The sequence below is a fragment of the Schistocerca cancellata genome, chromosome 11, assembly GCF_023864275.1.
Source record: "Schistocerca cancellata isolate TAMUIC-IGC-003103 chromosome 11, iqSchCanc2.1, whole genome shotgun sequence".
Classification (NCBI taxonomy): domain Eukaryota; kingdom Metazoa; phylum Arthropoda; class Insecta; order Orthoptera; family Acrididae; genus Schistocerca; species Schistocerca cancellata.
Genome location: NC_064636.1, coordinates 127,403,045 through 127,425,935, shown reverse-complemented (window position 1 = coordinate 127,425,935; position 22,891 = coordinate 127,403,045). Strand labels below are relative to the sequence as shown.

Below are 22,891 nucleotides of genomic sequence, written 5' to 3'. Positions count from 1 at the left end.
CTTTCCAGCACGTTTATCCGTCACGTTCCCAGTCCGTTGAAATTTTTCAAACAGATCCTTTATTGTATCGCTTTTCGGTCCTTTGGTTACATTAAACCTCCGTTGAAAACTTCGTCTTGTTGCAACAACACTGTGTTCTAGGCGGTGGAATTCCAACACCAGAAAAATCCTCTGTTCTAAGGAATAAACCATGTTGTCTACAGCACACTTGCACGTTGTGAACAGCACACGCTTACAGCAGAAAGACGACGTACAGAATGGCGCACCCACAGACTGCGTTGTCTTCTATATTTTTCACATCACTTGTAGCGCCATCTGTTGTTGAAAATTGTAACTACTGTAATTTCGAAAGTTTGTCCGCCTGAAAATGTACTGTTGTCCCAAGCATATTGCAACAAACGGTGTATTTCTATCGCTGCTCGTTTAGTTTTTATTGCCGTTTCAAATATACCGGTCATTTTTGAAACACCCTGTAGGTTTCCATGAATTTTATTTTATAAATTAGCATTGCAATATTGTACATTTTATAGAGGAAAACTTATTGTATAATGTGTGGATTTATTGTAAATTGTTTATAGTATGCATACGAAATATATGTAGTTGTGAGATGGGTTGCATCACTCAAGCATCCACCAACAATTCCATAAGACTTGCGAGTAGCTCTGCAGGAGTAATGGTGTTATTGCCTCCACAAGAGATTGATGACATCATTCACAGCTTGCCTTGTCGATGTCAGGGTTGTATGAGCCAGAGGTGGTCACAGCCTATGCTGAGCACATTATCCAGTTGTCGGATTGTTTGTGCAAATCTGTTAACTTGGAAAAAACGAAGAACATTTTTTTCTATCTTTATGCATACTGTAGTTGTTTATGTTCTTTGTTCTTAACATTTTTCCTACTTCACTATCACCTGTTTGTACTTTTTTATGGCAAAATAAACGCAACATCTCAAAATTTCCGTTTGTTGCTTTAATTTTGGACACCAGTGTACATCGAATTTCATGCGCTTTTCGTACCATTCAAATATCTAGGCAATCTGGATCTTGGCTTCGTGAACACACTAAAGACCTGACAGCATTTATATACACTGTTGAGGTTCTTACGGTGTTCAGTCCAGAGACAGCTCTGATGCAACTCTCCATGCTACTCTACTGTGTGCAAATTTCTCGTCTCCAAGTAACCACTGCAAACTACATCCTTCTGAATCTGTTCTGTGTATTCATTTCATGGTCTCTGACTACGATTTTTAGCCTCCACACTGCAATCCAGTACTATATTTGTTATCCATTGATTCCTCAGAACATGTCCTAGCAACCGATCCCTGCGTCAAGTTGTGTCATAAATTCCTCTTCTCCCCAATTCTGTTCGGTACTTTCACATCAGTTATATTATCTACCCACCTAATCCTCTGCAGTGTTCTGTAGTACCACATTTCGAAAGCTTCTATTCTCTTCTTGTGTAGACTATTTATCGTCTAAGTTTCACTTCCATTCATGGCTACACTGCATACAAACACTTTCAGAAACGACCCCCTAACACTTAAATCTGTACTCGCCGTTACCAAATTTCTCTTCTTCAGAAACTCTTTCCTCGTGATTGCCATTCTACAGTTTATATCATCTCTGTTTCCTACATCATCAGTTATTTTGCTGTCCAAATAGCAAAATTCATTTACTACTTTAAGCGTTTCATTTCGTAATGTAATTCCCTCAGCATGAACTAATTTAACTTGGCTCTATTCCATTATCCTCGTTTTGCTTTTGTTGATGTTCATCTTATATCCTTCTTGCAAGACACTGCCCATTTTGTTCAGCTGCTCTTCTAGGTCCTTTTCTGTCCCTGACAAAATTACAATGTCATCAGACAACGTCAATCTTTTTATTTCTTTTAATTCCTACTGCAAATATTTCTTTTGTTTCCTTTACCGCTTGCTCAATGTACGGATTGAATAACATTGGGGACAAGCTACACAACCGGATCAAAACTATCTAGACACCTTTATATAATGTGTGGCTGACCAACAAATGTAATGAAAGGACGATCCGCCAGTATAAAAGGAAGCAGAGACGCATGTGTTGTCAGCAGAGAACCAGAAATAGCAGAATGGGTTCATCAGGGAGGTTCAGTAATTTCGAATGTGCACTAGACACTGGATGGCACCTGAGTAACAAATGTACCAGTATTATTTCGACCATGGATGAGTGGAAACGAATGGTCCGGACATGTGAATCACCGACGGAAGGTTCTGTTTTTGGTTGATGACTGTTACCTGCCATTTTGTGTAATGCCAGAAGTGAAGGACTGAGGAGATGGCGTTACATTATGGGGATATATCCATGGTCATGTTGTCATTCCCCTATTGAGCTTAACACTAAATCCGATAGCATGTAAATCACGCTTTCCAGCTTTATGTACTGCATACAATACAGTAACATTGTTTGTATTAGGAAGACATTGCTCCTTGTAATAAATCATTATCTGTTACGCAAGAGTTTGTGGACAACAACATTCCATGACTGTACTATTCTGCCCTGAATTCAGAGCTGAATCCAATGTAACTGCTTTGGGATGAGTTAGAAGCTTACTTCGCTGCAGATTAAAGAGTCCAACGTTGAGGAAGAATGGGTTCTCATTTCTCCACTGAAGTTCAGACGCATTACTGAAAGTTTCCTCAGCAGAGTCAAAGCCTTCATAGAGATGAAACTTTGACACATCCCTTATTAATGTTCACTAATGAGTGTCCAGAAACTGTCGATGTAACTGAATGTCTACTGAGAAATGGGCCATGTTATTTGCATGTGACAGCAACACCTACATTTTGATGTTACAAACTGTGTGTTGCAGCCTCGGGAATAATATGTAAAACTTTCTTTGTGAACTAAAGGCAATTAAGTACAAATATATTCTATTAATCTGTCAAATGAGATTATTTTAACCAGTAGTTTTCTAATTGGTTTGATGCGGCCTGGCACGAATTCCTTTCTTGCACCAACCTTCATCTCAAATAGCACTTACACACTACATCCTCAATTAACTCCTCGACGTATTCCAACTGTCTTCCGACTGAAGAGAAAGACACTCTTCAGTCTTTACACTCTACATCTCCTTCGCCTTGTCAGTATTTCCCCATGTCACAGATTCTGCAGAGTACCCCCCTCATTCCATATCCAACAAGTCCACCTAATTTTCAACGCTTTTCTCTAGCACCACATCTCAGACGCTCGTAGTCTCCTCAGTCACGGTGTTTTGCCAATGTCTACGATTCAGTATCCTACAAAGTAGTTCTCCAAACATAGATTCTCATAAATTTCTTCCTCAAATTATGACCTATGTTTCATAGCAGTAGAATTATGTTGGCTAGTTGTACCAATTTTGCCTTTGCTAGTATGCTTTTTATGTCCTTCTTGTTATGTATATCATGGGTTATTTTGCTTACAGATTTCCTTAATATTGTCTACTTCATGACCACCAATTTAAATGTAAAAAATTCCGATATCTGCTGCTTCTCATTATTCCTTACTCATCAGACTATCCATTCAATTCAACAGATCCCATTATTCTGCACTTTCTCTGAGGACAGCAATGTCATCAACAAAATTTTCATTGGCATTCTTTCACCGTGAATTTGAATCCCATCCTTGAATCTTTATTACATTTCCATCATAGCTTCTTCGATGAATAGATTAATACTAAGGGCAAAAGACTGCACCCTGTCTTACACACTTTTAATCTGAGTACTTTATCTTTATTTTCGAGTCTTATTCTTCAATCTTGGTTCTTGTACATGTTGTAACCCACCTGTCTTTCCCTGTAACTTACTTATATTTAAGTAAGACTTTCGAAGCTCCTGCAGAATTTTATACTGTCGAACGCTTTTTCTAGGTAAAAAACTTTTGACCGTATTTTGACTTTTCGTCCGATTTGCTTCCATTATCAAGTACAACTTACGAACTGCCTCTCTAGCGCCTTTACCTCTCCTAAAGCCAAACTGACCGTCATCTGACAGTTGTTCAATTTTCTGTTCCATTCTTATTTACATCATTCTCATCAGCAGCTCGGATGTATGAGTTCCAAAGATGATTGCGCTGTTATTTCCACAGTTATCTGCCCTTGCTACCTTTGGAAATATGTGGATGATATTTTTTCTGAAAGTGTGACAGTACATTGCCAGTCTCATTGATTCTACTCTCGAACTTGGATAGTCGTTGGGGTGCCACTTTCCCCTATGAACTCAGTAGTCATGATGAAATTTTATGTATCCTTTTAGCTTTATTTGTTATAAAATAGACCAGAGCTCTTTTAAATATGGCCTCTAACAGTACATCTTCTATATCTTCCACGCCAACACAGATTGCTTCCTCTACCATGTCATCAGAAAAGTTCCTCCATCATAGAGGCTGTCAATGTAATCTTTCCATTTATTTGCTCTCTCTTCTGGCGTTGGGAATGGAATTCCCATGGTAATTATTGTTTTCGCTTTTCTATATTCTGTGTCAGTCCTTCCTACGACTGTTTGTTTACAGTGTTGTCTTAAGTTTTCTACAGTTATTTAGCCTTGGCTACCTAGAACATCGTACATATGTCATTCCTAAATGATTCACATCGAGGTGACAAGTTGTGCAAAAGTGATGTGCACATACACAGATGGCGGTAGTAATGTGTACACAAGATATAAAAGGGCAGTGCATTGGTGGAGCTATCATATGTAATCAGGTGATTCATGTGAAAAGTTTCCGACACACAGCGAGAATTAACACTTTTCACACCGAACTGTAGTTTGAGCTAGAAGCATGAGACATTACATTTCGGAAATCGTTAAGGAATTCAATATTCCAAGAGCCACAGTGGCAAGAGTGTGCCGAGAATACAAAATTTGAGGCATTACCTTTCTCCACGGTCAGTGCTGTGGCTGACGGCCTTCACATAACGACTTAAAGTAGTGGCGCCTGCATAAATGGGTCAGTGCTAAGACAGAAGCCAAACTGCGTGAAACAACCGCAGAAATAAATGCAGAATGTACTATCGACGTATCTGTTCGGAATTGCGGCGAAATTTTGCGTCAATGGGCTGCGGCAAAAGACGACCAGTGCAAGTGCATTTACTAACAGTATGTTATCACCAGCAAAAGGGCTCTGAGCACTATGCGACTTAACTTCTGAGGTGACCAGTGGCCTAGAACTCAGAACTAATTAAACCTAACTAACCTAAGGACATCACACACGTACATGCCCGAGGCAGGATTCGAACCTGCGACCGTAGCGGTCGCTCGGTTCCAGACTGTAGCGCCTAGAACCGCACTGCCACTCCGACCGGCTATCACCTGCAGCTCCTGGTCTCATAACCATATTGGTTGAATCCTAGACGACTGGAAAATGGTGACCAGGTCAGATAAATCTCGGATTGAGTTAGTGAGAGCTGATGATAGTGTTCGAGTGTGGTGTTGACCGCAAGAAGCTACAGACCCGAACTGCCAACAAGGCGCTGTGCTAAATGGTGATGGCTCGATAACGGCGTGGGTTTTGTTTACACGGAATGGGCAGGGTCCTCTGGTCCAACTGAGCCTATCATTGAATGCAGACAGTTATCTTTAGCTACTTGGAGACCATTTTCAGACATTTGTGGACTTCACGTTCTCAAATAACGATATCATGTCAGTGGGCGAGAACTGTTCATGAGTCGTTTGGCGAACATTGTGGACCACTCGAATAAATGATTTGACCACCCAGATCGCGCAACATGAATCCCATGGAACATTTATGGGACACAATCGAGAGGTCAGTTCGTGCACAAAATCCTGCACCAACAACACTTTAGCAGTTGCGGGTAGCTATAGGGGCAGCATGGCATATTATTTGTACAGGGGACTTCCAACAACTTCTTGGGTCCCCACCACCTCGCGTTCGTGCTCTAGGTTGGGCACAAGGAGGTCTGACATTATATCAGCAGGTATCCCACGACTCTGGCCATCTCAGTGAATGTAGCTGTCTTCCTGTCTTTCGCTGAACACTTTTATACTTTCTTCTTTCATCGGTCAGTTGCACTTTTTTTTTTTTTTGTTACCTAAAGTTTCTTTGAAGTTGGCTTCCCTTTATCTGTGTTCGTCTGTCCACCGCCTGTGGTTTTACGTTCTAGAGATGTCCTCTCCTCTTGAACTGAACAGTCCACTGTCATATTCCTTACCGCAATATCCGTATCGTTGGTAAACTTTAAGTTTCATTTCTCAGTACTGCAATATGCTACATCCTTCTACACTGATTCTTCTGGTCGACTCTCTTAAACCTCACTCTACTCTTCATAATTACTAAATCTATGTTTATATCTGGGTACACCGTACATTCCAATATCTGATTTCGGAATCTCTGTCTCACTATCATGTAATCCAGCTGGAATCTTCCAGTGTCTCTGGGTCTTTTCCAAGCTTATTTTTTCCTCACATGATTGATGAACAGAGTATTTGTTATTACCATCTCAATTTCAATGCAGAAATCAATTAGACTTTCACCCCTCTCATCCCTATGCCAATCCCATACACCCCATGACCCTTTCTTATTTTCTTTCCCCTGCAACTGCATTTCAATTGCATACTTCCTCTCTTTTCTCATTTTGCTTGTGTCGTTACCATGTGTACCTGACCTATCGTTGTTGGCGTTCGTTTGATTTCGAATCTGGTGAGAAAAACTCTGCCATAGAGCTGTTCACAGTAGCCCATTCTCTCTCCTCCTTCCTATACATAATGAATCCTACTCCAATTACAGCATTTTCTGCTGCTGTTGATTTTACCCCAATGTGTATTATGACAAATCCTTAGCCTTCTTCTGTTTCACTTCAATGACCCCCACTGTATCTAGACTGGGGCCTTTGCACTTCCGTTTTTAGACTCCCTAGCTTTCTAATTACGATCAAACTTCTGAATTCAAAGCTCCAAGTCGCCGAAGGTTAGCCCTTCCTAAATCATTCGGTCTCTTTTCCATTGTCACTTCGACCTTGGTAGTCCACTCCCAGAGATCCAAAAGGGTAACTGGTCCAGAATCTTTTCTCAATGCATATTGCATCAAGACAGTATCCCTGTTAACGACGTATGTCCTATGGATACACGTTATGTGGTTTTAATTTATTGGATTCCTCGCGTCATTGATCAGTACTGACTCTTCTCCCTTTTAAGGGCAGTTTCCCACCCCAAGGGAAAGGGAGTGCCATGAAGCTCTGTCGTTACTCCACCCTATTTGACAAGGCCTTTGTCAGGAAAATGGCGACTTCTTATGCTGGACGTCTTTGCTGACACTGCTGTTAATTTTCGTTCAGAGGTTAAGCAGTTCCTGTGCTGGAACCTGGGACGCAGAAAATTTTGACCACTAGTCAATGGCGCACTCCTAAGCCATTGGCATATGAAAGCAGACACTGTCCCAACGTTTATAAGACTAACATATAAAAATGTGAAGTATGTCGTTCAAGAACTTTTTGAGATTTTGGTAACAATGTTAACAACGTCTTTTACTTTCGAAATAATACAGTACCAAGAACAAGCAGTGCGACATAAACGAAAGTTCGTAGGTGTGTTTCTAAATCTGGAATATTATGTATTTTCAAATTTCAATGCAGTTGCTCAAGAGTGGCGATAGTAGCATCACTACGAGGAATCCAATCAGGCTTGCTTTAAAAACACGCTGTAACGGGCTTGAGCGTTAGTTACCTTTGAGTTTTGACGCAGTGAGTTGATGTAGGGCAAAAATGCCTTTGAGACGACAAAGACGCTGTTAATAACATCTCATAGAGACTAAGCGAAGTCTGTACTAGGGCTACGAGATTCTGGTTGTTCCATTCGTGATGTAGAAATATTTCACAGTAATGTACCCACTATACATGCCTGTTGGCAGCGGTGATTAGAAGAATATCCGGTCGCAAGAAGACTGGGTTCCAGACGGCCACGTGGCACTACTGAGAGGGAAGACCATCCTGTTCGGCGTATTACTCTGGCAGCAGTTTGAGCAGCAGTTATCACCAAGTAACACAATGAACTCTTACAAATCGGTTACTTTAAAGACAGCTCCGAACCAGATGGCCTGTAGCATGCGTTTCACTGATCCCAAACCACCAGCCTCGGTGCCAGTAATGGCCATGTTTTGATTAGGCCAGTTGGGGGCCTACAACCAGCCTTTCTGTGTGTTAACACACTGGACCTACACCTGGAGTTATGGTCTGTGGTGCGATTTCGTATGACAGCAGGAACATTCTCATGGTTATCCCACAAACCTTGTCTGTTTCAATCTGGTGATTCGACCCGTTCTGCTGCCATTAACGAACAGGATTCCAGGGGTAGATCTTCAACAGGATAACGCTCGCACACTTACCGCTCTTGTAACCAACATGTTCTATAGAGTGTTGACAAGGCTCTTGGCATTCTCAATCATCAGGTCTGTTTCCAGTCAAGCAGATATGGGACATCATCATACAGTAACTCCAGCATCATGCACCAACAGCATTAACCGTCCCTGTACTGACCAACCAGATGCATCAGGCATCGAACTCCATTTTAAATACTGATATCTGATACTTGAGCAACACAATCCATACATGTTTGTATGCCTGCATTCGACCTTTTGGCAGTGCTCCAGCATTTCACGTGTCCAGTGGCTTATCTCGCACTTACATTAACTTGCGATCCTGCAATGTTAATCAGTTAAATATGTAACCCTGGCAAATCTATTCCCGACGTTTCACGGTTCTATATTAACAAATTTTTGGTTTTGTGATTCCTTTAAATCCGTGTATTTATGACTGTAAACTATTTTTGTTTAAAGCTGTTCTCGCTTTTAGTCTTCCAAAGCCTATATTGATGTAGGACCTCTTACTAGTCACCACAGACGTCTGATGCCGAAGAAAAAAGGAAGCGTTGGCTCTCTTTCGCCCTGTACATTGTTATTCACATTACTACCATGCTCTCCAGGCTGGTGTTCTTAACTCACTCTCAACAAACTTTTCACTCCATTATCGAGTATTGTCTTAATATGTTTCATTTCCTGCTCTTAATAGTTTATTTCCTCATGCTGATGTTTCTCTGTCGCTTTTTAGCCAGCTTTCTCCTCTTTTTGTATTAGTCTCTTTATGCAGAAATATTTTTCCCTTTCCATGTCTTGTCTCTTATTCAACAACAATAATTTATTTTCTAATTTTTTTCAGCTCCTTTTCAACTGAGATTCTGCTAATTTTATATCTAGCACGTGTAACATAATTTACAGACTTTACCTGAGATCAAATACATTAATTATTTTTGATTATGCTGCATCATCTTACATTGATGAGTTTCTGGTTTATCTACAAAGTATTCCTCGTTGTGCTCTCTATCTTTAGTCTTTCCTGTTACACTTACTTCGCGTGGGTTGTCTTCTTATGTCAAATGGCTGATGATATTTGTATACGACAAATTGGGTAAATACCTATCAGGCTCTCTATCTTATAAAATTTCAGCGTACATTCTCTGTAGCTTTCTATATTATCAGACCCGGGGATGAAGTTTTTTTGACAGCCTGTGTGCATAAAGCTTTTAGACTGGGAAAAGTATTCTCAATTTGTGGACCACTCGAGTAAATGATTTGACCACTTGGATCGCCAGACATCGTACGTCTGTGGACAACCATAATAGGTAATTATAGCCGGAAATCCTTGAATCACTGGGAGAGAATAAGTTTTCTTAAGTCGACTGAAACATTACTGATCCCATTGTCATTGTTAAAATACCTGGTAGGGTTCCATGTTTTCTCTTGAATAGGTACAGACTCCGTTATTGCCCAAAAACTTGTTGGATTCTGCTCTGATTAACTGTAAAGGCACATTGAATACTCTGAATTGCCACTTTTGGGCCTGTTGAATTCAGGCATCAACTGAACTGTGTCTTGCAACAATATCAGTTCACTATCAGATAGGGTTTCTATTTCACAAAGCGACAGTAAAACATCGGTGACTACCACTATAGATCAATGATTTCAAAGAAGAAAAGTGAAGTGATGACGAATTTACGCTGAAACTGGTCTGCGATGAATAAAAAGAAAAACTCCTGTCACTTCGCCTGTAAAACTCCCTGAGCTACAGAAGATTTTACAGCTGTCGATATACGGCTACTGTGTCCATCTCCACTCAATCATGCCCACACAATAGGATTGACCTGATTTTTATTCATCCAAAATGGCAACCTTTATCACTTGGCCACCGACAGGTCCGACTTCCACTTTCGTAGAAGCCCATGTTGCCATGAATGATTTCCAAAAACTGCCAATAGACGTTGTCACATACGTCTCTCGTAGTAGGATAAGCCACGGATCTCAGCTCATTTAACTCCCCCAGCTACGGTGTTACAACACACCCTGTAAGAGAATTTCTCATTATGCCGTTGGAAGAATAATCGTGGAAATTAAAGTGAAGGGTTCTTCCCTACATGGGTAATTCATGAGATAGAAAACCATGTACGTCTACGTCTACGAGATTACTCTGCTATTCACAATAAAGCGCCTGGCGGAGGGTTCAATGAACCACCATCAAGCTGTGTCTCTACCGTTCCGCTCTTAAACGGCGCGCGGGAACAATGAATACTTAAATTTTTTTGTGCCAGATCTCTTATTTTATCGTGAAGATCGTTTCTCCCTATTTAGGTGGGTGCAACAGAATGTTTTCGCAATCGGAGGAAGGAAACTGGTAGTTGAATTTAATGATAATATCTGAGTTTGTTTTAATGATTGTCAATCCAATTCACGTATCATGTCTGTGGCACTATCTCCACTACTTCGCGGTAATAAAAAATGAGCTGCGCTTCTTTAAACTTTTTCGATGTCATCCGTCAGTCCCACCTGATACGGATCCCATACCGCACAGCAGTACTCCAAAATAGGATGGACAAGAGTGGTGTAAGCAGCCTCTTTAGCAGACCTGTTCCACCTTTGAAGTGTTCTGCCAATGATTTGCAGTCTTTCGTTTGCTCTACCCACAACAATATCTACGTGATCGGTACAGTGTAGGTCATTTGTAATTGTAATCCCTAAGTATTTAATTGAATTTACAGCCGTCAGGTTCGTGACACTTATCGCGTAATCGAAATTTTGTGGATTTCTTTTAGTGCTCGTGTGAATAACTTCATACTTTGCTTTGTTCAGGGTCAATTGCCACTAATATAGACCAGGAACGATAGAGGGCCTGTGAGAATTCCCTGGGGAACGCCGGATATTACATCTGTTTTACTCGATGTCTTTCTGACAGTAAATCACGAATCCAGTCGCGCAAATGAGGCAATATTCAATAGGCACGCAGTTTAGCTAGGAGACGCTTTTGAGGAAATGTAAATCAAAAAATATGGAATCATTTTGACATCCCCTGTCGATAGCACTCATGACTTCACAAGTATAAAGACCTAGTTATGTTCCACACGAACGATATTTTTCAAGCCCTTGATGATAATGTGTCAATAAATCATTTTCTTCGAGGTAATTCACAATGTTCAGACACAGAATATGTTCCAAAACCATACTGCAAATCGACGTTAGTGATATGAACCAGTAATTCAGCGGATTACTCGTATTTCCCTTTTTGGGTATTGGTGTGACAAGAACCATTTTCCAGTCTTTAGGTGCGGATCTTTCTGTGAGCGAGCTGATGTATGTACTTGCTAAATATGGTACTTTTGTGACAGCATATTCTGATAGGAATCTGACAGATATACAATTTGGATAGGAGGCCCTGCCTTTATTAAGTGATTTAAGCTACTTTGCTACACCGAGGATATCTGCTTCTATGTGTCTCACTTTGAAGTTATTCTTGATAGGAATTCAGGAATATTTATTTCTTCTTATTTGGTCAAGACGTTTCGGAAAACTATGTATAATAACTCTGCTTTAGTGGCACTGTCACCAGTGACTTCACCATTGTTATCACACAGTGAAGGTTATTGACTGCTCCTTTCCACTAGTGTGCTTAATGAACTACCAGAATATCTTAGGGCTTTCTGAGAGATTACTAGGCAGAGATTTCGCTGAAAACTGAAACTGCTCCCAATACACCAGCAAAGTCGTTATTTTTGGGGAAATATTTAGTGTTATCTTGCACAAGTCAGCTGTGTTAGGAACTGAAAACGAGTCATGCAACAAACCTGTAGAAGGGTGTATAGATCCCCTTATATCCTTTCCTCGTCGAACGTCACAATTAATGAAAAGAAAAACTTTATACTAGACCTACAACTTCTGCTTCGTCAAAAACGTAAAATAGCGACATTCGATTTCTTCACTTTATCACTTGGCTAACTGCCCAACATGTCGCTCTGTGATTGTGGGCAGTCTACACGTAAAGTGACTGAACTCACCGCAGGCGAGAGACGGCGGCGTCATCAGGCTCTGGAGTCGTCTGGGGAGAGGTGGGGGGCGCAGCTGTGGCTGGGCTCCGGCCGTCGTCGCTGTGGCCACTGTGCGGCTGCGAGGAGGCGCCGGTCCTGCTCTCTCCAGCGCTTGGCGTGCTGCACAGAAGGAACACTGCTTCCAAAAGTGATTTCACATCGAGTCCAGTGGTCAGATTACCACAGACTGTACAGCTGAGGTACTGTCCACACACAGATAATAGAACGCACACTGCCAACGACAGTAGTGGCCCACGTAAGACGAATGACAGCATTCAGGTAATCATACATCTTCCTTCTCCTCATTTTCTCATACCTGTAGCCTAGCATATTACACAATATCTGGTACAAAATAAATATAAGATGTGTACAAAGCTCAACAAATATGCTTACAACACCCATTGGTCATCATAACTTCAATAGACAACAGCATAAATCACAAAGAAATTTGAATGACAGTAACCCTTAAATGCACTTAATGTGGTACTACCGACATGAGATGGTGTTTGTAGCTCGTATGTTAAGGGGGTTGGACGTCAAACGGACCGACTTGGAGCAGAAGAGGCACCACAAGACACTAAATTCTACTGTCTATATTTTTACAAATAAATTCATAGAATTTTTGTCAGCATGACCAGGATTCACAATCATAGCAGTGGAAGTTCAAAAACATAACGAAATAAATTATTTTTACATGTGAAATTTTATAACTTTTTCACTTACTATTGGCTGCATTCTTTTCTATAGGTACACTTTTCTTCATAAGTAAGAGAGATTCTTCGATGAATTTTGCACAGCATACAATCCATACATAAGGGTGTATGAAATTATAGAATTTATTTAATTTTCAAGAAAATGAATGACCTGTTACATTTTAAACTTCATGTTTAGAAAAAACTAAATTTTATAGTTAATTATCTCAAACTTTACCACTGCGCTGCAGAGTGAAAATCTCATTCTGTTTACCACAGTTTTTAATACAGATGGAAAATTCTAGAGTTTTGCATTATGGAGTTGTGTTTAATAAGGATACCAAGTTGGAAAAGGAATGGCATATTTATTTTGGGTGTTACATGTATCTGAGAACAGAAATTTGTGTTTTGCAGAAAATGGCCATTTAAGTTTCTGGCTGCATTTGGCATCTTTTAGAACTATCCAGCCCCACAAATAGGTTTTTTTCCATTTTATAAATCTGTTTTCGTCTTTTCCACATTCCTATGATTCACTATTTCCGAATTTATCACTTCCAAAAGTGATTCATGTGCTTTCACTACACGCTCTCTGTTTATTGCATATAAAGCTTTGATGCAGTTCACTTTGCCCTTGATTCCCATTTTCTCTAAAATACATATCCAGTTTTACACACTATCATTAAAACATGTAACTGCATCATAAACACCAACAGCAAGTACATCTCTTCCACACAAAAATTGGTTTTTGGCAATCTTTTCCATGCACATTCATTAAAGCTTTCATTGGGGTTTGGGTGCCGCCATCAAGAAATTTCTTCTATGTCAATAGTCCCTTAATACACGTATGACCATCTCTGGCGCTAATATAAACATTCGAATTCTACACAGCGAAATACACGTATGTATGACAGCAGACTTCTGTGGTAAGGGGTGTAGCGCTTAATCTTGGTACACGCAGGACCAAATAGAGTGGCTTATAATCACTGAAATATATATGTTTTATACATCAAACTTTTCAGAAAGATGTACTCTACAAAACAGACATATTTTCGAAAAGTCGATTTTTTTTTAAATTTTTGACTTCCTACCCGCTTAGGAGACAGGAATCCGACTATAGGGGGAAGAAATTGGAGAAAAAAAAATCTCTTTGGGTTCTCTCGTCGCTGTTGTCTGTCAGAATGATGCGAAAATAAACCCAGAACACGAAGAAATGGGATATAAATCAAGAAGGGGATGAATTATGCCAGTGATATGATGTTGTGCAAGGTTGTTAGTTTGTGGGATGTCGCTTCCGAACATTATTGATGGCCCCAAAACAACACAGTGGCCGCAACGCTCTCCTGACGCGACAGCACATGGGCAATGGCTCCAGTTCCGCCCTGGGGCCACGACGACGACAGCCTTCGCCAGCCGCCCCAGGCAACGCGTCGCCCCCTGGGTGAACGGCAGACAGCCCGGCGGCTGCATCGGGGGTCACCACTGGGTTAGGCGAATGCCGCGCCGAAAACTGGGGTCGACCTCCATGTCTGTGTACAGCGAGAGAAACTCGAAAGCGCAGAACTGCTCCTTTGCCAAGCAGACTACTGTCACAAGGGACGTCATATCCGTCTCGCCGCTCGCTACTCGCTATCAAAGACAACTGAGGCGTAAGGTATTTATGGTAAAATGAAAAAGTTGATCTATGAATACTAGAAGTAGACATATAACATGTAGGGATTAATTCTTATCACTTTACGGTTCCATCAAGTCGTTAGACTTCCACGAGCCTTAGACAGAGTGCTCGTGCGCCATTGCCGAGTAATAGCTGCTCTGCGAGTTTTTTCTGTATGTTGATATTTTAATGCCTCACAAGGAGGTGACAAAATAGCCAAATACAGTATGTCTACAAGGCATAATGTCGTTGATAAATGTTGCATAATATGAAACGAATTAGGTACGATAGAAGACAGTTACCGAATTTTCAGATGTTTAAGTGAATATCGCCCACTCATGGGGAATAGAAAGAAACGCTTGTTGCTTACTTTCATGTTCCTTGCATAAAATTGCACGATAGATCGTCATGTGGTCGAATGAGTCATTTTAGATGCAAATTTCCAGTTAATTTATACATCTATTTGAACTCTAAACATCACCATACAATTACTATTCTTTTTCCCCAAAATGGTAACAAGAAACACAGATTGAGTCATCAGTTCCCACCCATACCATTTTACACATTACAAACATAGAAAGTCTTCTACAGAGTAGGAGGAGTTCTCAAGCAGAAACTTTTTCAATTTATTTCCAAATTTTACCATACTGTCTGTTAGACATTTTATATCACAGGGTAAGTGGTCAAAAGTTTTTGTTCAAACCTTAATGGCAACCTAAAGTAAACCTTAATGTTTAGTAAGGAATGTAATTTTTTCTTCTGTTATTGTAATCATGAACCTCATGGTTCCTTTTGCACTGTAGTAGATTGTTTACAACAAGCTTCATGAGGGAATAAATATACTGTGAAGCGGTAGTCAGTAGGCCCAACTCCTTAATCAGATGGCTACAAGACGATCGCGCGTGAGCGCCACATATTATTGTTACAACTCGTTTTTGGGCAATGAAGACCTCCTTTCTTAAAGATGAATTACCTCAGAACATTATTCCATATGACATTGCTGAATGAAAAGAAGCAAAATATGTCAACTTACTGATTTATCTCGTTTCAAAATTTGCTATGATTCTAAGTGCAAATGTAGCGAAACTAAGTTTTTTTAGGAGTTCCCAAATTTATGTTCTTCCAATTAAAATTCTCATCAATATGGACACCTAAGAAATTTAAAAGTTTCTATTCTATGTATTACTTCACCACCATGTGTTACACTTACCATTGATGCAGTACCCCCAGAGGTGCAAAACTGTATATAATGTGTCTCTGTGAAATTCAGGGTGAGACAATTTGTAGAAAACCAAACAATGATTCTTTTGAGAACTTTGTTTACCATTTCTTCCAGTTCTGTATTAACACTGAGAGAGATAACAATACTGTTGTCATCTGCAAAAAGAACTAATTCTACTTGCTGTACATTAGATGGTAGATAATTAACATATATGAGAAACAGTAGTAGACCTAAGATTGAGCCTTGGGAAACCCCATATGTGATTTCCACCCCGTCATAATTATGTCCCTGAATTCTGTTGGTTGAGTTACTACTAAATACAGCTTTTTGCAACCTTTTGGTTACATGTGATAAGATGTATTGGTTGACTACACCATCAACCCTACAAAATTTATCTAGCAGTATATTATTATTTTCACCATCAAATGCCTTGGATAGGTCAGAGAAAACACCCACCGGTGCTGTTTTGTTACTTAATGCTTGTACTATCTGGTGTGTGAACATTTAAATGTCATTATCAGTAGAGCATCCCTTCTGAAAGGCAAACTGCGATTTGGTGACAATATTATTGTTGCCAAGGTGTGATAATCTTCTACAATACATCACCTTCTCAAAAATGTAGGTAAATGATAGAAGCAGTGAAACAGGTCGATAGTTGCTGATGTCTCTCTTATCTGTGAAATAAAAGGTGTCACATTCAAATTCAAAGCTGAACACTATTCAGTCTGTGAATCCAAAGAAGAGTGAAGAGACCGATTGAAACAAGTGTACTGTTACAAGTCACTGTTTCAGAATTAATAATGCGATGCGTGACAGATAAATTAAAGCATACCGAAAAAGCGGTGAGATGTCATTCTGGCTTCTTACACAAACACGCCATCAGCTGCAGTGTAACTGATCAGGGTTTCAAATCTCCATGACAGGTAGACCGGACACCACAGCACGTTTATATAATGCCCGTGAACAGTGTCAGATGTTGTGTGATACTTGTGAAGGATACAGAGACACTTTCTATGCATGCGTTATCTGCAACTGACATAGTTTGGAAGCTGCTCCACTCTTGATCTCCAGTTGCGTGGCTGGTCTAATTGTGCAGCAATAAGATTTTGGGGCATTTAGACGTTACAATGTAGCAGTGTTGAGTTGCACATGACCACGAGGGCAGGCATTATCGTTGTCAAGGTTACAGTCTATCACGTCTGGTCAAGACAATGGAAGAATGCCATATTGCATACTGGGCTCACAGTGACCCCTTTACAACTATGCCTACCATCTGAGACCAAATAATGGTTTTTTATCAGCAATGTGTTATCCTGCACTTTGGTTCAGAGATTAATTTATTATTTTATTTATTTATTTATGTCATTTTCTCAATACCCTCTCGGGTGGAACAGCGATCATTGCAATTTATAAATAACAGACTCATTAGCCAGAACATTATGATCACCTGCCTATCATCGATTAAACGTGTACTGGCAATAGCAGAGTCACTTCACGAGGAATGACTGCTAGTCAGACGCATGCACAGTCGATGTAGGATCAGCAAATGTGCTGTCCATCTGTAGAAGGGGAAGGTATGCTATACATCTCAGTTTGAAGGAGGGAATTTTATGATGACCTGAACGCTCATCACAAGCATTTCGGAATGCACGATTTGTTGAGTGTTCGAGGAGTGCTGTGGTAAGTGCCTTCGACATGTGGCGAAACCAAGGTGAAACTATGCCCAGACGTCATGGGGTTGGGTGGCCAGCCCTCATTACATTCTCGAATGTTGTAGGCCGGGCAGACTGGTAGACTGCGACAGATGGTGCAGGCTACAAGTGTGTCTGAACACACAGTGCCCTCAAGACTCCGAACAGTGTGCCTCTGCAGCTGACAACCTATACATTCGCCAATGTCAACACCATGACATCAGCAACTATGGCTGAAATGGGCATATTAGCATCTCCTGGGCACCTATGCTGTGGGACAGAGAGAACCTGGCGCTGGTTCCACTGTGCTCTGGGGAAATTCACCTTGACATTCATAGGTCCAGTAGAGATTGTTCAAGGCACCATGATGGCCAACAAGTAATATACACTTGTTTCAGACCACATACTCCTCTTCATGAGGATCATGTTTCACGATGGCAGTGGCGTATTTCAACAAGATAATGCACCATATCACAACGAATGGAAGTGATGGAGTATTTCGAGGAACAGAGTGGCGAGTTTCAATTAATGTGCTGGTCCCACAACTCACCAGATGGGAATGTGAACGAACACATCTGGGATGTGCCTCGACGTGGCGTAAGAGCTCATTCCTCCAGTGAGGAATTATTGGGAATTAGGTGCCTTGTGTGGGCAGTGTGGCGCCAATTCCCTTCCAGACCATGATGCGTCACTGCTGCTATCCATTGCAAAGGTGGACATATCAGGTATTACATAGGTGATTATAATGTTCTGGCTGATGAGTGTTTTCATTTAGTCTACTGGTTACTGGTTTTGGTACACAGTACCACCTCAGGACATCCTCTGCCATGCTCTCGGGAAACTATCAGGTACCTCAAATATGTCAAGCTTGTTTTTCTCTTATTTCTTTCTTATTTTGAACATTATAATGTGGTATGTCTAAAATATAAGATTTTCACTGTCCTTGTTTCTGTCTACTAGTATGCTCCAACATTTAAATGGATATCGATGTGGTGCTCTACATAGTGGCATTCGTTATTTCAAATCATCTTGCCTGATTTTACTATTTCATTTTACATATTGCTATTAACACTACAATGAGAACTGATACTGTAATTGCAGTAATAAACAATATAACTCTTACAACTATTGAAAGCCTCTATTAATACTACATCACCATGAATTTTCTCTAGAAGCTACAACTACTACTGTTACTACTATGTTATTACTGGCATTTCTTACTAATATTAACACTAATACAAATACTTATACTGCTGTTACAAAAGATAACATTATATTTATTGACTCAGAGAGAAAGGATACTAGTTTACTGCCTTGTATAGCTTTGCTCTTTCCATGTACAGTAGTCTAAGGTGGACCCACATACACACGCAATTTATTAGAAGGTGGGGTCAAATAAAAGCAGCCAGAAATTAGAGTTCAATAGTACAAAGTAATACAACAGAGGAAAGTAAATGCAGCACTAAGATGCCTATATCAGCTGTTGAAAATGACCACCATTCATCTCTTGATGCTTTTGGGCCCTGGTCGGTAGGCTGCTGATGGTGGATGGAAGATTGGATGCTTGAACTGCTGCAGTCTCATCTTGAGTGTTCTGCAGCAGTTCTTGATGACTGTGAGGGTTGTTGTGATTGACTCTGCTCTTGAGGGCTCTCGTGCAGTGTAATAACACACTGACAGATCAGGTGACAAAGGTGGCCAGGTAGGGCCCCAACCAGGCTGACCTCTGCTAACAACTGTGAATCATGAAATTGTGTATCTGTGATCAAAGGTTCGGCTTTCTGTATGACCAGTTGCTCCATCTTCTTGGAAGTAACTGAACACCTTTCCCTCCTCCATTAATGCTGCCACAAATAGCTCCAAAATGTTGGCAATGTGATGGGCCAAAGTCAGCAGCTCATTGAAGAAGGTGAAACCAGTAATGCTGCGTGCAGACATTGCACACCAAAATCCAACCTTATGATCGTGCAAAAGTGTTTCGTGGAAGTTCTGCTGACTCTCTGCTAGCCAGGACCTGTGATTCTGTTAGTTGACGTAACAACTCAGCTGAAATTAGTCTCCATCAAACATAAAGAAAAAATCCATGTCCAAGCCATTCATTGCAATCTCAGTGAATGGACATTCACAAATGTGGAGGTGATTAGGAGCATCTGCTGGTTTTAATGCATGACCAACAGACATGCGATAGGGATATACAGGGTGGTCCATTGATAGTGATCAGACCAAATATCTCACGAAATAATCATCAAACACTACAAAGAGAGATACTCGTCTAGCTTGAACAAGGGAAACCAGATGGCGCTATGGTTGGCCCGCTAGATGGCGCTGCCATAGGTCAAACGGATATCAACTGCGTATTTTTAAATAGTAATCCATATTTTTTATTACATGTTCGTGTAGTACGTAAAGAAATATCAATGTTTTAGGTGGACCACTTTTTTCGTTTTGTGATAGATGGCTGTGTAATAGTCACAAACGTACAAGTACGTGGTATCACGTAAAATTCCTCCAGTGCGGACGGTATTTGCTTCATCACGCAGTACCCATCTTAAAATGGACCGTTTAGGAATTGCGGAAATGGTCGATATCTTGTTGATATACGGCTATTGTGATCAAAATGCCAAATGGGCGTGTGCTATGAATGCTGCTCGGTATCCTGGACGAAATTATCAAAGTGTCTGGAACGTTCGCCGGATAGTTAGCCTACGTTATTTAAGGAAAGTGTTCAGCCACATGTGAAACGTCAACCACGACCTGCAACAAATGATGATGCCCAAGTAGGTGTTTTAGCTGCTGTAGCGGCTAATCCGCAAATCAGTAGCAGACCAATTGCGCGAGAATCGGGAATCTCTAAAACGTCGGTGTTGAGAATGCTACATCAACATCGATTGCACCCGTTCCATATTTCTGTCCACCAGGAATTGCATTGCGACGACTTTGAACGTCTTGTACAGTTCTGCCACTGGGCACAAGAGAAATTACGTGATGATACCACAAGATGTTTCACTGCATTACAGAATGGCGATGTACTTCCAACATTATGGATGTCTGGCACATAGCTCGCGTACGGTTGAAGCGGTATTGAATAGCATACTTCATGACAGGTGGATTGATCGTCGAAGCACTATCCCATGGCCCGCACGTTCACCGCATGTGACGTCCCCGGATTTCTTTCTGTGGGGAAAGTTGATGGATATTTGCTATCGTGATCCACCGACAACGCCTAACAACATGCGTCAGCGCATTGTCAATGCATGTGCCAACATTACGGAAGGCGAGCTACTCGCTGTTGAGAGGAATGTCGTTACACGTATTGTCAAATGCATTGAGGTTGACGGACATCATTTTGAGCATTTATTGCATTAATGTGGTATTTACAGGTAATCATGCTGTAACAGCATGCGTTTTCAGAAATGATAAGTTCACAAACGTACATGTATTGGACCACCCTGAATATGCAGGTCTGCGTAATCAGTGTGACATCCTGGTCTCTTGTGACAGGTGTTGGATTGATTTGGTAGGTCTCTGAAACATTTTCTGGCGCACAGCTGCCATGTTTTGTGATGTGCAAGGGAGTTTAGGCATTTTTTGTTTTTACTGGTTCAAAACAGATCCTGTTTGACATCAATTTTGGATTAAGCGTTGCATGGTACTCGTTGCTCACACTTTAACACCACTAAATTTCGCAGAAAACAACTGACCATACCGTTTCCATTACTTCGTTGTCACATAACTTTTTACAACGAACGCCTGCTGCTCCACTGTGAGTACCACCGCCCCCTTTGCTCTACTCCACTCACACTGGCACAGCCCCCACTACAATCTGAACTGATGTCGATCATGTGGTGGATCACATGGCGTGCTTGTCACAGGGTGTGGCTATATGCATAAATTCACGTGCAATCGTATTCATTCTCCCAGGCCACTTTCATTTGCTCCAACCTGTACTAACAGAAGTATCTAAGGTCTCTCTAGGTTTGGAGCCAGATTGGCGACGCTATCATGTCCGGCAATATCTTTCTGCCTCGAGACAGCATTGCAACCAATCAAAGGGTATCACTTGTATTTCACTCATTTTTCTAATCTTCTTAGATACACTCGTGGTCAACTCCCTTAACACTTTTGTTATTGAACCAGCCAATCGTAGTAATGTATTGTTTTGTTCACAGTCCCTAAGATCATGAGCATGTCTTCCTCGTCCCTGCATTGGTGTCAGAGGCCACTAGCAGATGGGTTATGGAATTATTCAGCCACGTGTAGCTGTCATTACTACCAACACAGAAAAGACTTCTATTGGAGTGGTTCTGTCAATATAATGCATAGACTACTCGCATTACAGCTATGAATCACACTTTGTACTGGCTCAGATGAGCATCGTCAGGCACTATGGCGGCGACCTTGGTCGCATTCCTTCTGTTTTCTGAAGATGTGCAGCAGTGTTACTTCTGGGGCCATGGTGTGTGGATCCACTGGGTATGACCTCAGCTCAAGACTCATACTGACTGAGGGCGCTGTCGGCACAATGGTATGCCACTGCCATCCCATGTCCCTGTTTGCTGCCTCTCATGCAACAGTAATGTGACATCAACAATCAACAGAAAAATGCTCACCCACACATAGGATGTATCTCCATAAATTGTCTGCGTGATGTTGAAATACCCCCACGTCCCGAAAGACATCCAGATCTAACATGTCGGGCGTCAATCCATAGCAGTGCTAGTAACTGCGATATCAAGGACGAGTTGCAACGGTTAATGCCCACTTTCCCTCAGGAGAGGATAAAATGAAGATTTACTTTCCAACAGAACCAACGCATGTGTCCAGGTAAGTGTGGTTGCAATGCCAAACTATAAATGTGTTCATACCACTAAGTTCTGTGTAAATTTGACTCGATTTTTCAATGACTGATATAATGTCACATACTGCATCAACATGTGAAGTATCATTTCGTTTCGTCAGCCCTTCCGAATACTTCAGTTCTTGTTGATGCAATGTATATTTAAACATAAACTCTACATCAAGCGATGTTCATACTCTTACGTGGAGGTTATCTTTCCAGTCTTACATGCTTCACTTTCTCCAGACTCTACCTTTCTCTTTTGCAGCTGATAAAGTCCATAAATTTATGTTCATGTATGATACTCATATAGCAATGCACCAGCAACCTACTTCCACATCCATTCCCTTCGAGATTAATTTGGGAGATACATAACCAACAATGGAACTAGAAACTCCATCCACTACATTAATATATACAGAAACTTTG

General features: G+C 40.9%; 1 protein-coding gene across 1 annotated transcript in view; it reads right to left on the bottom strand.

Annotated features, from left to right (window-relative positions):
* Positions 1-22,891, bottom strand: part of LOC126108331 (uncharacterized) — a 57,075-nt gene that overhangs the window by 4,983 nt on the left and 29,201 nt on the right. Inside the window, exon 3 of the mRNA XM_049913548.1 lies at positions 12,340-12,489. Coding sequence (XP_049769505.1) covers positions 12,340-12,489 — 150 coding nt within the window. The remainder of the gene's footprint in view (positions 1-12,339; positions 12,490-22,891) is intronic.